This window comes from Pelophylax lessonae (assembly GCF_965119305.1).
Source record: "Pelophylax lessonae genome assembly, chromosome: 13".
NCBI classification, from domain to species: Eukaryota; Metazoa; Chordata; class Amphibia; order Anura; family Ranidae; genus Pelophylax; species Pelophylax lessonae.
Window position 1 is genome coordinate 8026343 of NC_138780.1, and position 13386 is coordinate 8039728.

Consider the following 13386-nt stretch of genomic DNA (forward strand, 5'->3'; position numbering starts at 1 on the left):
ACATCCACCGCCACCTCAACCTCCCTCCTACTCCATATGGACCTCGTCCTTCACAGATGAAGAAAATAGTTTTATTTTTCTGTTTTTTTTTTTGTTGTTTTAAGTTATTTCCCTTTCCACATTTGTTTGCAGAGCACTTGCCATGCTCTTAACTACATTTTGCTGCCACTTGCAGCACTCTAGCCCTTTCCATTGTTTTTTTAGAGCCAGTTTAGTGCCTGAAAGTTCGGGTCCCCATTGACTTCAATGGGGTTCGGTGTCCGGGTAAAGTTCGGAAAAAGTCCAGGTCACGGACCCGGACTTTTTTTCAAGTTCGGCCGAACCCCCCCGAACACAGACATCCAGGTGTCCGCTCAACTCTATTCACAAATAAAATAAAAAAATAACAAAGACAAAACACATCACAAACATGCCAAATGCCCTTTTAGTGTGTTGTGGCACCAAATATAACTCAGAGGTGGTCGCTTTCCCAAATCGTAATGGAGGTATGAAGAAATGATCGCATTATCAAGAAACATCTCCACTGTGGACAATGACTTTGGAATAATGAAATTTAACCCCTTCAATACCAGGCACTTATACCCCCTTCCTGCACAGGACAACTCTCAGCTTTCAGCGCTGTCACACTTTGAATGACAATTGCGCGATCATGCAACACTGTACCCAAATTACATTTTTTTTCACACAAATAGAGCTTTCTTTTGGTGGGTGGTAAATAATCACCACTCAGGGTTTTATTTTTTGCTTAATAAATGAATAAAGACCGAAAACTTTGAAGAAAAGAAAAAAACTTTTCATAGTTTGTGATAACATTTTGCAAACGTAATTTTTCTCCTTCATTGATGTGCACTGATGAGGCTGCACTGATGGGCCCTAATAGGGACTGATAGGCTGCACTGATGGGCACTGATAGGCTGCACTGATGGGCACTGATAGGCTGCACTGATGGGCACTGATAGGCTGCATTGATGAGCACTGATGAGGCTGCACTGATGTGCACTGATAGGCTACACTGATGGGCACTGATAGGCTGCACTGATGGGCACGAATAGCCTTCATTGATGGGCACTGAAGGGCACTGATAGGCTGCACTGATGGGCACTAATAGGCTTCATTGATGGGCACTGATGAGGCTGCACTAATGGGCAATGATAGGCTGCACTGATGGGCACTGATAGGCTACACTGATGGGCACTGAAGGACACTGATAGGCTGCACTGATGGGGTAGCACTGATGAAGTGGCACTAAAGGGCATTGATGGGCACTGATAATCTGTACTAAAGGGCATTAACAAGGTGTTCAATGCCCCCACAGCAAAACGCTTTCCATGGGGGGCACCTGAGCTCCGCCCCGCCCCCTCTCTCTCTTGATTGGCTGACTGACTTTGATTGAAAGCAGTGGCAGCCAATGGCGCCACGCTGCTGTCTCAGCCAGTGAGGAGGGGAGTCCTGGGCAGCTGATAAAACTTTTGCAACATCGCTGGGTAAAGATGGGCTCAGGTAAATATTAGGGGGGTGAGGGGGGCTGCTCCACACAGGAGGCTTTTTATCTTAATGCATAGAATACAACTTCTGCCTTTACAATCCCTTTAAGGCTTACAAAAATAACAGAAGCACACTTAGAGTCCATTCACATTAGCGCGACTTGTCAGGTGACCAAGTCGCCTGACAAGTCGCGGTGGGTCGCTTGCCATTGATTAGCACAGGACCCGTTCTAATAGGAGCGACACAAGTCGCTCCGACTTTGAAAAAGGGTCCTGTTCTACTTCGGGGCGACCTGGAGGTGACTTGCATTGACTTCAATTATATGAAGTCTCTGCAAGTCGCGGTGCATGCTGTGCACCGCGACTTCACAGGTCGTCCCCCAAAGTCGGATCGCGCCAGTCTGAATGGGCACTTAATATTTATGTTTTTTTTTTAAATATTTATTTAGAAAAAAAAAACACTCAATCTTTTAAGAAACAAATCTTTTTTCTAGGTACACTTGGAGTATATCTATAGAGAAGTGCAGTGCCATCTGTCAGTGGCACGGCTTTTCTCATAAATAAAGCCATGTAATCATCATGTCAATGCTGACATAAATATGTTTTTGATAAAAAAAGTTGCCCCCCCCCCATTAAAAAAAAAAAAGTCACTTTAGCAGGCTGCATGGTGAAGTTTAAGGTAAATTTCAACAACAGGGTCCCTTTAAAGAGCTTTTTTTTCACCTTCCTCTGGATCAACCAAAATTTCTAAGGATAGAGTTTTAAATAGGATTTTAATTTACCTTTCACAGAGATAAAGGAGACATCTGAGCGTTCACGAGCATTTGACAGATCATGGTAGTATATTCGTTGAGTACATTTGTACAGTCCAGACTGACTCATCGTTATATTAGGAATATGGAACTCGGAGTCGGTTTCTGATGATTTTATCTCCTGATCATCCTTGTAGAATTTTGTGTTTGTTGAATTAAATACTTTTCCATGATGACATCTCAGAGTCAGGGGGTCTCCTTCATATATGGAGGATGGAGGTCTCTGCAGGATGACATATTCTGAAATATAATAAAATGTACTTTAGGTTGTTCTATTCACACCCAACAATCTGTAATGATGGAGATGAGATGATGACTCACTTAGTGTAACATTTAGGAAGACGGGATCACTGATATCACCATCGCTGGTCTGGCACTGGTAATCTCCACTGTCCCGCACTACTGAAGATGGAATGTGACGACTCTTTCGATCTCCAGGTATTGGTTGGTTATCTTTGTACCATTGATAGGTCCGGGGCTCCTCTGGTACAGTAGACGGCACATTACATGTCAGAGTCACATCGTCATAGTATAGAATATTCCCCCAGTTGGGTGTGAAGGTCACCACAGGTTTGATGGCCTCTCCTATAGAAGAAAAGAGATCACACAGAACACATAGATAGCACAGTGTGCAGCAAAACACAGATAGGTGACCACATCTTGTATGAGAAAAGAACATTCTCTATAGAAATGGGAATGATTTTAGTCCTGGGCCCAGAGATTTTACAACATGTTGGTAAATCTCTGTTTGCAACAATGAAAACGATTCCACTTAACCCATTAGCTGGCAGAACCATTTTTGCATTTTAAAAAATAATTTTAAACCTGAGGATTACTTAAAGTGTTACTAAACCCAGGAGCCTGCATTCACTATATCTGGTCTCCCCAGGACTCTGCATTCACTATATCTGCTCTCCCCAGGAGCCTACATTCACTATATCTGGTCTCCCCAGGTGCCTGCAGTCACTATATCTGGTCTCCCCAGGAGCCTGCATTCACTATATCTGATCTCACCAGGAGCCTGCATTCACTATATCTGATCTCTCCAGGACTCTGCATTCACTATATCCGGTTTCCTCAGGAGCCTGAATTCACTATATCCAGTCTCCCCAGGTGCCTGCATTCACTATATCTGGTCTCCCAAGGAGCCTGCAGTCACTATATCCGGTCTCCCCAGAAGCCTGCAGTCACTATATCCAGTCTCCCCAGGTGCCTGCATTCACTATATCTGGTCTCCCAAGGAGCTTGCAGTCACTATATCCGGTCTCCCCAGAAGCCTGCAGTCACTATATCCGATCTCCCCAGGAGCCTGCAGTCACTATATCCGGTCTCCCCAGGAGCCTGCAGTCACTATATCTGTTCTCCCCAGGAGCCTGCAGTCACTATATCTGATCTCCCCAGGATCCTGCATTCATTATAGCTGGTCTCCCCAGGATCCTGCATTCATTATATCTGGTCTCCCCAGCAGCCTGCAGTCCCTATATCTGGTCTCCCCAGGAGCCTGCAGTCACGATAACTGGTCTCCCTGGGAGCCTGCAGTCACTATATCTGATCTCCCCAGGATCCTGTATTCATTATAGCTGGTCTAACCAGGATCCTGCATTCATTATATCTGGTCTCCCCAGGAGCCTGCAGTCCCTATATCTGGTCTCCCCAGGAGCCTGCAGTCACGATAACTGGTCTCCCTGGGAGCCTGCAGTCACTATATCTGATCTCCCCAGGATCCTGCAGTTATTATATCTGGTCTCCCCAGGATCCTGCATTCACTATATCTGATCTCTCCAGGACTCTGCATTCACTATATCCGGTCTCCCCAGGTGCCTGTATTCACTATATCTGGTCTCCCCAGGAGCCTGCATTCACTATATCCGGTCTCCCCAGGTGCTTGCATTCACTATATCTGGTCTCCCAAGGAGCCTGCAGTCACTATATCTGGTCTCCCCAGGAGCCTGCAGTCACTATATCCGATCTGCCCAGGAGCCTGCAGTCACTATATCCGGTCTCCCCAGAAGCCTGCAGTCACTATATCTGGTCTCCCCAGGAGCCTGCATTCACTATATCTGATCTCCCCATGAGCCTGCATTCACTATATCCGGTCTCCCCAGGTGCTTGCATTCACTATATCTGGTCTCCCAAGGAGCCTGCAGTCACTATATCCGGTCTCCCCAGGAGCCTGCAGTCACTATATCCGATCTGCCCAGGAGCCTGCAGTCACTATATCCGGTCTCCCCAGAAGCCTGCAGTCACTATATCTGGTCTCCCCAGGAGCCTGCATTCACTATATCTGGTCCCCCCAGCACACAGAACATGCAATAATTTTAGTAAATCTAAACTGCTAAATACCTTTTCTCTTCAGCAGTATATAGGAGTCCTGTAACTTCTATGAGTATTTGGTTAAAGCTTGTAGGAGGGGTTTTCATTCTCCCACGATCGTCTTATCAGGGTGCAGGACCCCTGACCCTCTGTCTGGACAGTGCTGATTGGCCCTGTGCTGATCACATGCACCCTTCCACAAAAAAAAAAAAACTCTCTAGCAATACACACCAAACTGAGCATGTGCAGCCCATCCCCAGGCTCGGTAATTTTCTAGAGATGGATTGAGGAAAGTGGAAGAACTGGAGGATCAAAGAGAACAGGATCGAAAAAGCCTTGTTACACAATGTGGAGGATTAACCCCTTGGGTTCCACAGTGAGTATAAAAAGCATGCTTTACTTCATATACAGCCTGATTTTACTGTTGTGGGTTTAGTAACACTTTAAAACTCTCAAAACATTCCATATTTTCTGAAAGCAAAGATTCTTGGAAAATGAAATGGAGGTAGCTCCAATTTTTTTTATATCACAGAACATCAGTAAACACCATATATTACCCAATTTTTGGTAAAATATAAAAGTTATGACGAGTAAATAGATACCCAACATGTCAAGTCTTAAAATTGCATGTATCTGTGAAATGGCAACAATCTTCTGTGACAATCTTTGGTGAAGCATTAAAAGCCCCTAAAGGTCATCGGTTTATAGTTAACCAGTTCTGGACCGGAAGGATTTGCCCCCTTAACTGCTTGCCGACCCCCTGCCGCAGATGTACTGTGGCAGGCAGCCACTCCCAGGCAAATCGCCGTACATGTACGTCTCTCGCTCTGGGGAGTCTAGGGGGCGAGCGCACCGCCGGGGGCGAGCGCGAGCCGCCGGTGGCGCGCTTCTGCCCCCGCTCGTCAGCGGAGAAGCCGATACATGTGTCATGTGGCTCTGATTGCCGCCTGACACCCGAGATCGCTCCCCGCTGAGAGAGAAGAACGGTCGGGTGTTGTAAACGCAGCTGACCGTTCTTCTCCCTGGAATGGTCACAGAGCTCCTGTGATCCTTCTATATAGGATCACATGTCTCTATGATCATTTTAGAAGCCATGCCCCTCCCCACAGTTAGAACCACTCCCCTAGGCTCACATTTAACCTCTTGATCACCCACAGGGTTAACCCCTTCCCTGCCAGTGTCATTATTACAGTGACAGTGCATATTTATAGCACTGATTACTGTAGTAATGTCACTGGTCCTCCCAAAAGTGTCAAGAAAGGCAGTTAGGGGTCCGATCTGTCCGCCACAATGTCGCAGTCCTGCAAAAAATCGCAGATTGCTGCCATTACTAGTAGAAAAAAAAAAACAATAAAAATGACAGAAATCTTTCCCTTTGTTAGTAAACGCAATAACTTTTGCGCAAACCAATCAAAATACGCTTATTGCGATTTTTTTTTTTTTTTACCAAAAATATGTAGCAGAAAACACATTGGCCTAAAATGTTAAAAAAAAATTAGATTTTAAAATTTTTATTTTTTAGGAATGTTATATAGCAGAATGTGAAAAATATATTTTTTTTTTTCAGAATTGTCGCTCTTTTTTTGTTTATATATAGCGCAAAAAATAAAAATCGCAGAGGTGATCAAATACCACCAAAAGAAAGCGCTATTTGTGGGGAAAAAAAGAACGTAAATGTCGTTTGGGTACAGCGTCGTCCGTTAAAGTAACACAGTTGTGAATCTCAAAATAGGGCCTGGTCAGGAAGGGGGTAAAATCTTCCGGGGCTGAAGTGGTTAACGACCAGGCCATTTTTTTGCGATTCGGCACTGCATTTCTTTAAGGGAAAATTGCACGGTTGTGCGACATTGCAACTAAATAAAATTGATGTCCTTATTTTCCCACAATTAGAGATTTCTTTTGGTGGTATTTGATCACCTGTGCGATTTTTAGTTTTTGCGTTATAAACAAAAAAAGAGCGACAATTCTGAAAAAAAAAAAAAACAATATTTTTCACATTCTGATAAATAACATTCCCAAAAAAAAATGTGAAAATCAAAATTTTTTCATCCTTTTAGGCCACTTTGTATTCTGCTTTCATGAAGTTCCTTTCTATAGCGAGTGTGGGAAGGGATTAATACTTTTCTTTTTGGGATAAAGGTTTTACTTAAATAAATAAATGCACACCCCCTTGTCAGTGTTAAATGGTCTGTCCCATGCCTGTAACTTTAAGAGAGCTTTTCTGTTGAAAAACAACAGACTTACTGACTGGATTACCAGATGAAAATAGATGAAAAAAAAAGCCTAAACTAATACAACCATTACACGTAAGAATTGGTAAGCTGCAGTATAAAAAATGTTTGCTTTTGGGTTTTAATACTGCTTTAATGCAAAGCTATTAAATTTATAATCCATGATCCAAACTTGTTCTTTTGAAAAAAAAAAAAAAAACTTTAAGATAAACATTATTAATTATTAAACATTATTAATATTATTATTATTAATTATTATTATTAATTATCATTATTAATATTATTATTATTATTGTTATTATTATTATTATTATTATTATTATTATTATTATTATTATTATTTTTATTATTATTATTATTATTATTAATTATCATTATTAATATTATTATTATTATTATTGTTATTATTATTATTATTATTATTATTATTATTAATTATCATTATTAATATTATTATTGTTATTATTATTATTATTATTAATTATTATTATTAATTATCATTATTAATATTATTATTAAACATTGTTATTTTCACTGTATTATTGTATTTATGGCAGATTGTTCAGTATCAGATTTGTACTCACCAGAGTTTCCCACGCTCAAAGCTGAAAAGCCAAAAAGCACTTTTTAGACACTATAATGTACAGTACATGTCATTAAATCATTTCTGATGCATTTCAATCATTTTTCTTCCTTTAATTTTCAGTTAAAATATTATACTTTTTTTTTTTTTTATATACCGTATATACTCAAGTATAAGTCGACCCGAATATAAGCCGAGGCCCCTAATTTTACCACAAAACAGTGGGAAAACATATTGACTCGTGTATAAGCCTAGGGTGGGAAATGCAGCAGCTACTGGACCCAACTGGAACACCACGAGACACAAAACAGGGGCTGCGGGCATGGTACAGGAGATGGCGCAGGTCATGGTATAGGCATTGCACAGGTCATGGTATAGGCATGGCACAGGTCATGGTACAGGCATGGCACAGATCATGGTACAGGCATGGCACAGGAGATTGCATAGGCATGGCACAGGTGATGGTATAGGCATGACACAGGTCATGGTACAGGTGATGGTATAGGCATGGCACGGTATGTACAGGCATGGCACAGTAGGTACAGTCATCGCACAGTAGGTATAGGCATGGCACAGTAGGTACAGGCATGGCACAGGATACGCAGTGCTGTGGGCACGGTACAGGAGAATGTCCTGTACCATGCCCGCAGCACTGCATGAGGAAATGCAGGGGTTTCGGAGGAGTCTCACTTACCTGTCGGTGAGGCGCCTTTGATTTAATAATCACGCCGCCCGGCGCCAATACGTCACCGCGAATGCGCCGCCGATGCTCGGGAAAGCCTGTACACGTTTGGCTATTCCCGGGCATGCGACGCATGCGCGGTGACACATCGGCGCCGGGCGGTGCCATTTTTAAAAAGACAGTGACTCGAGTATAAGCCGAGGGGGGCTTTTTCAGCATGAAAAAACATGTTGAAAAACTCGGCTATACTCGAGTATATACGGTACCAATTATGTAAATTTTCTCAGATCACCTAGGTAGGTGCTAGGTAAAAGCATTTATTGCTCCTTCTGCTTATCAGGGGAGCCTGATCTATTAGGTTACCTGTCACATGATTCCAGGTGTGATTCACTGGGTCTGAGGGAGTGTCCCCACTGCATCCAATGAGGGAGCTTGTTGGACAGTGGAGGAAACCTAGCCAGTGACACATCATGTTTTATGGCAGTCCCAGTGGGAGGGCATTCTTGCAGTGCATCCTGGGATTGACCATAATACTGGAGGGACATGTGACAGGGCGTCTTTGGCGGGAAGCAGAGTCCCAGGAGGAGGTGGACGGCTGTCTCTCCTCCTGCAGTGTGAGAGGAAGGTGGTCTTAGGCAGTCGGCCTTGTGAACCAGGTGTGGAGCTGAACTGCAGAGAATCCGGTGTAACTGACGGTGGAGCTGCTAGCAGAGTATTTTGGAAAAAACAGTCTCTGTGAGTACTGAGGGACCTGCCAAAGGGTCTGGCCCAGGAAGGGGGACCACTCCAGTGAAGTCAGAGGGATCAAGGAACTAGCTGAATGTTATAGTAAAGGGGGTGCCATGTAAAGAACCCTGAAGAATAGGAACAGAATGGGGTGCCAGGAAGGGTCCTGAAGAGTGTTCTGCAGTACAGTACAGCTTATCTAAAGCAGTTCATTTATTACGACTTCATCGCTATTGAAAAGGTGAAGCAGTGGCCTTGCCGCACTCAAGTACAGTTAAATGTCCCAGCAAATTGTGCATAGTTTATTCAAGCTGGAGTATCCCACTCATTCCCTTCTCCCAGTCAAGTTCTCAATAAAACAACAAAAAACAAAATCCCTAGACTGTTTCTTGACTGAGCCGGGCACGTTAAATTCACTAAACCAGGGATTCCCAAACTACGGGTCTGCGGCTGTTGCAGAACTTCACATCTCATGAGGCATTGGAAAACTCTGACATTCACATACATGACAAGGCATGATGGGAATTGTAGTTTCTCAACAACTGCAGGGCCGTAGTTTGGGAATCCCTGCGCTAAACTATTGTGCTGTTGCTATGGGTAACCCAGGGGAACCCATCACCAGCAGCTCCCAAGGGAGTAGTGCTACAATTGAATTTGCCGCTCTCTCTTAGGTGACAAGCAGTGGTTTGGAGAGGTCGGGCTACACAACCAGACCGTTCGTTGCCACTCCACCATTGGGTAGGCATCAGTTGCCCTTTTATTCACCCCATAAGGCCCCTTTCATAGTGGACAAGTTCATTTACCCATCAAATCCTTCCATGCATCCATCATAACCCCTTTACCTAGACAATTATGCTTTACGTAGCCACCAGCCAACCCACCACCACCTTAATGAAGTTTTTATTTTAGGAAAAGGCATAAACATACATCAAAACATGGTGTATGTGTACAATTAGATAAAAGAAAATGGAACGCAGGAAAACAGATAGCAGCAAAACATGATACAGACTTAGGGCGTGAGCCAACCTTAAAACATCACAGACCAAATAAAGGATATCAGCAAGCAAAAATCCATAGACAGGGACCGAAAGTCCCCCCAGTGGTTTATAATGCAGTAAGACTATCAAAAGAAGAAGTTCTAGTACGTTCCAATGAGCAAACAGGGGCTGGGCCTGAGAGTACCGAGCCAGAAAGGAAAACAACACTAGAAGACAAAGGAAAGAGAAAGAAGGGGTGAGAAAGTAGGACAAACAAAGAAAGAAATGACAATAGAAGAAGACTAAAGAAAGGGGGAGAAGGAAGAGGAGGGAACGGGTCCTGCGGGGCGAGCGTCCAGGAGGCATTAAAAAGAGGGAAGGGTGGTCTGGAATCTGGAAGGGGCAACGTTCGAGATCCAGGGGTCCCAAACCTTAAGAAACTTAGCGTGAGAATCAGAAACTATCGCAGTCAACTTTTCATTAATTAGGATATCATTCATACGGTTCTTGACCGCCTCAAAACTAAGCAATGGGGTCTTCCAAGATCGGGCAATGGTCAATTTCGTAGCTGTAAACAAATGCTGAGCCAACTAATGAAGCTTATTTCAATCAACAGCCAGACTGTTCCCCGTCACTCTTATGCAATTCCAGTCAAACAGCTACCAGACCAGAATTATGAAGCCACCAGACCCCCTTAACTAGACAAAACAACCAGAACCCCCCAACCCTTCATGAGCTGTATAAGTCTGGTGGTGGACCTCAGTACCCAACCTTACTACATTTTTCTCCTTACAGCTGACAGTCATCTGCCTTCATCATTTACTTTGGCAATTAAAAACAAAGCTCTTCTGAAAATCTCATTTGTGGCTCAGACTTATCTAGATAAATGGGATCCTTCCAGCCTGTGTAAAAAGACCACGAATAGAGCGTACAATCAATACTTGTGAAGCAGCACTAGTCAAAAATATGCTCTGCCCAGATACCTTCTGTAACTCCGTTCTGTGAGATGAAATCCACCATCACTGAGAACGGGTTATACTAAACAAACGATAATAAAGAAAATTGCTGCGCTAACTGAAATTCAAAGCTTCAAACATACAAACTTCAGAAGTTGGTAATAAAATCCAAATAGAAAAGCTGCTACACAGAATCTGGAATAAAAAACAGATCTAAAAGCAATATAAGAACAATGTAGCGCTAATCATCAGTAAAAAGTTCTCAGAACGATTAAAAAGTCCATGTAAAGTCCCAATATGATCAGATGAAAAATGTAGCGAATCCGTGATACCACCACCAGACACCGTGAGGAGACGTGGCGGCCATCATTTTGGTGGATTGCCGTGGCGGAACATGCTTGGAAACAATTTGGACTGCTTTACATGCTCGTTATGATTGGATCCTTGTAAGTGTTTTTAATCCATTATTTTGATCTGGTTAATAAATGGTCTGCGCTATGATACTGCTTTGTGCTTCATTCCTTACATACCTGTGACTACTGACCTGGGACTTCCAGAGAAGGACGCATATTATCCAGGATACATATTGAGTCCTACTGAGTCTATTTTTGGCATTTGGGATCTCTGTCATGGGGATCATCATTATGTGGTAAGGGTCAGTGTGAACTGGGTGTCTGGTGGTGGTATCACGGATTCGCTACATTTTTCATCTGATCATATTGGGACTTTACATGGACTTTTTAATCGTTCTGAGAACTTTTTACTGATGATTAGCGCTACATTGTTCTTATATACAAAACAAATACAAAATTTCTTATGGAATAAGACAGACCATACATTCCCCTTTAGATGGTGAACACAAAGTAAGAAGAAAAAGGGTCAACTAACTCTGTCCACAACAGATGAAAATATAATAAGCGTATTATACGTAGAGAACCCAACAGGTTCAACGCAATGAGTTGTTTTTTGTGTTCCAAAAATTCAAAGGAAAGACACTCAGCTGATAATCAGAATAAAATAATAGAATACTCAGAATGAAAAAAAAAACAAAGATCTTTCTACTTACACAGGAACACGATGGCGAGAAAGAGTGACATGGTAGACGGGACCTAGAAGATGTGACTGCCCTTCTGAGAAGCAGAAGTTTTGACCATCTTCGCACTTCCTGAGCTTTATTCATAGACATTTCACAAGAGTTAAACCAATGCCGTGAGTATGCCAAAAGAGGAATAATTTGTGTAACTATAACAGTAACTGAAGAGAGAGGGCTAGGTGGTGCAATAAGGGAGGATGCTGCCGCTAGGGAATTGACTCTCCTTGAGTAGTCACATTTCTTAACAAATTCAAAGGCACATTAAAAGTGAATAAAACATATCATGCACCTGGCAGCAGAGCCCGATGTAGTTACATAGTTGGTCAGGTTGAAAAAAAGAAACAAGTCCATCCGGTTCAACCAAAAAAAAAAAAAAAACAGTATTGAAAACCCAACCATACAATCCCATATACACAATCCTTTACCCGCAGTTGATCCAGAGGAAGGCGAAAAAACCTCAGCAAAGCATGATCCAATTTATTACAGCAGGGGAAACAAATTCCTTCCTGATCCCCCGAGAGGCAATCAGATATTCCCTGGATCAACTTTACCTATAAATATTAGTACCCAGTTATATTATGTACACCCAGGAAAGAATCCAGACTTTTCTTAAAGAAATCTACTGAGCTGGCCACAACCACCTCTGGAGGGAGTCTATTCCACATTATCACAGCTCTTACGGTGAAGAAACCTTTCTCTATTTGGAGAAGAAATCTGTTTTCCTCTAGACATAAAGAGTGCCCTCTTGTCCTCTGTGTTGACCTTAAAGTGAACAACTCAACACCAAGTTCACTATATGGACCCCTTATGTATTTATACATGGAGATCATATTGTTACTTATGTATTTATACATTGTGATCATATCCCCCCTTATGTATTATACATGGGGATCATATCCCACCTTATGTATTTATACATGGTGATCATATCCCCCCTTATGTATGTATACATGGAGATCATATTGTTACTTATGTATTTATACATTGTGATCATATCCCCCCTTATGTATTATATATGGGGATCATATCCCCCCCCCCTTATGTATTTATACATGGTGATCCTATCCCCCCTTATGTATTTATACATGGAGATCATATCCCCCCTTATGTATTTATACATGGTGATCATATCCCCCCTTATGTATTTATACATGGAGATCATATCCCCCTTATTTATTTATACATGGAGATCATATCCCCCCTTATGTATTTATACATGGTGATCATATCCCCCCTTATATATTTATACATGGAGATCATATCCCCACTTATGTATTTATACATGGAGATCATACCCCCCCTTATGTATTCACATATAGAGATTATATCCCCCCTTATGTTTTTATACATGTTGATCATATCCCCCCTTAATTTCCTCTTCTCAAGAGAGAATAAATTCAGTTCCTCTAATCTCTCCTCATAGCTGAGCTCCTCCATGCCTCTTATCAGTTTGGTTGCCCTTCTCTGCACTTTCTCCAGTTCCCTGATATTTTTTTGTAAGAACTGGAGCCAAAAACTGAACTGCATAT

At 42.4% G+C, this 13386-nt stretch overlaps 1 protein-coding gene across 1 annotated transcript in view; it reads right to left on the minus strand.

The window, feature by feature from the left end:
* LOC309569902 (high affinity immunoglobulin gamma Fc receptor I-like) overlaps positions 1 to 11861 on the minus strand; it is a gene marked incomplete at both ends in the record, with an annotated part of 105878 nt that extends 94017 nt beyond the window's left edge. Inside the window, 3 exons of the mRNA XM_082275893.1 lie at positions 2618 to 2881; positions 7425 to 7445; positions 11831 to 11861. Coding sequence (XP_082132019.1) covers positions 2618 to 2881; positions 7425 to 7445; positions 11831 to 11861 — 316 coding nt within the window. The remainder of the gene's footprint in view (positions 1 to 2617; positions 2882 to 7424; positions 7446 to 11830) is intronic.
* Between the last annotated feature and the right edge of the window lie 1525 nt (positions 11862 to 13386).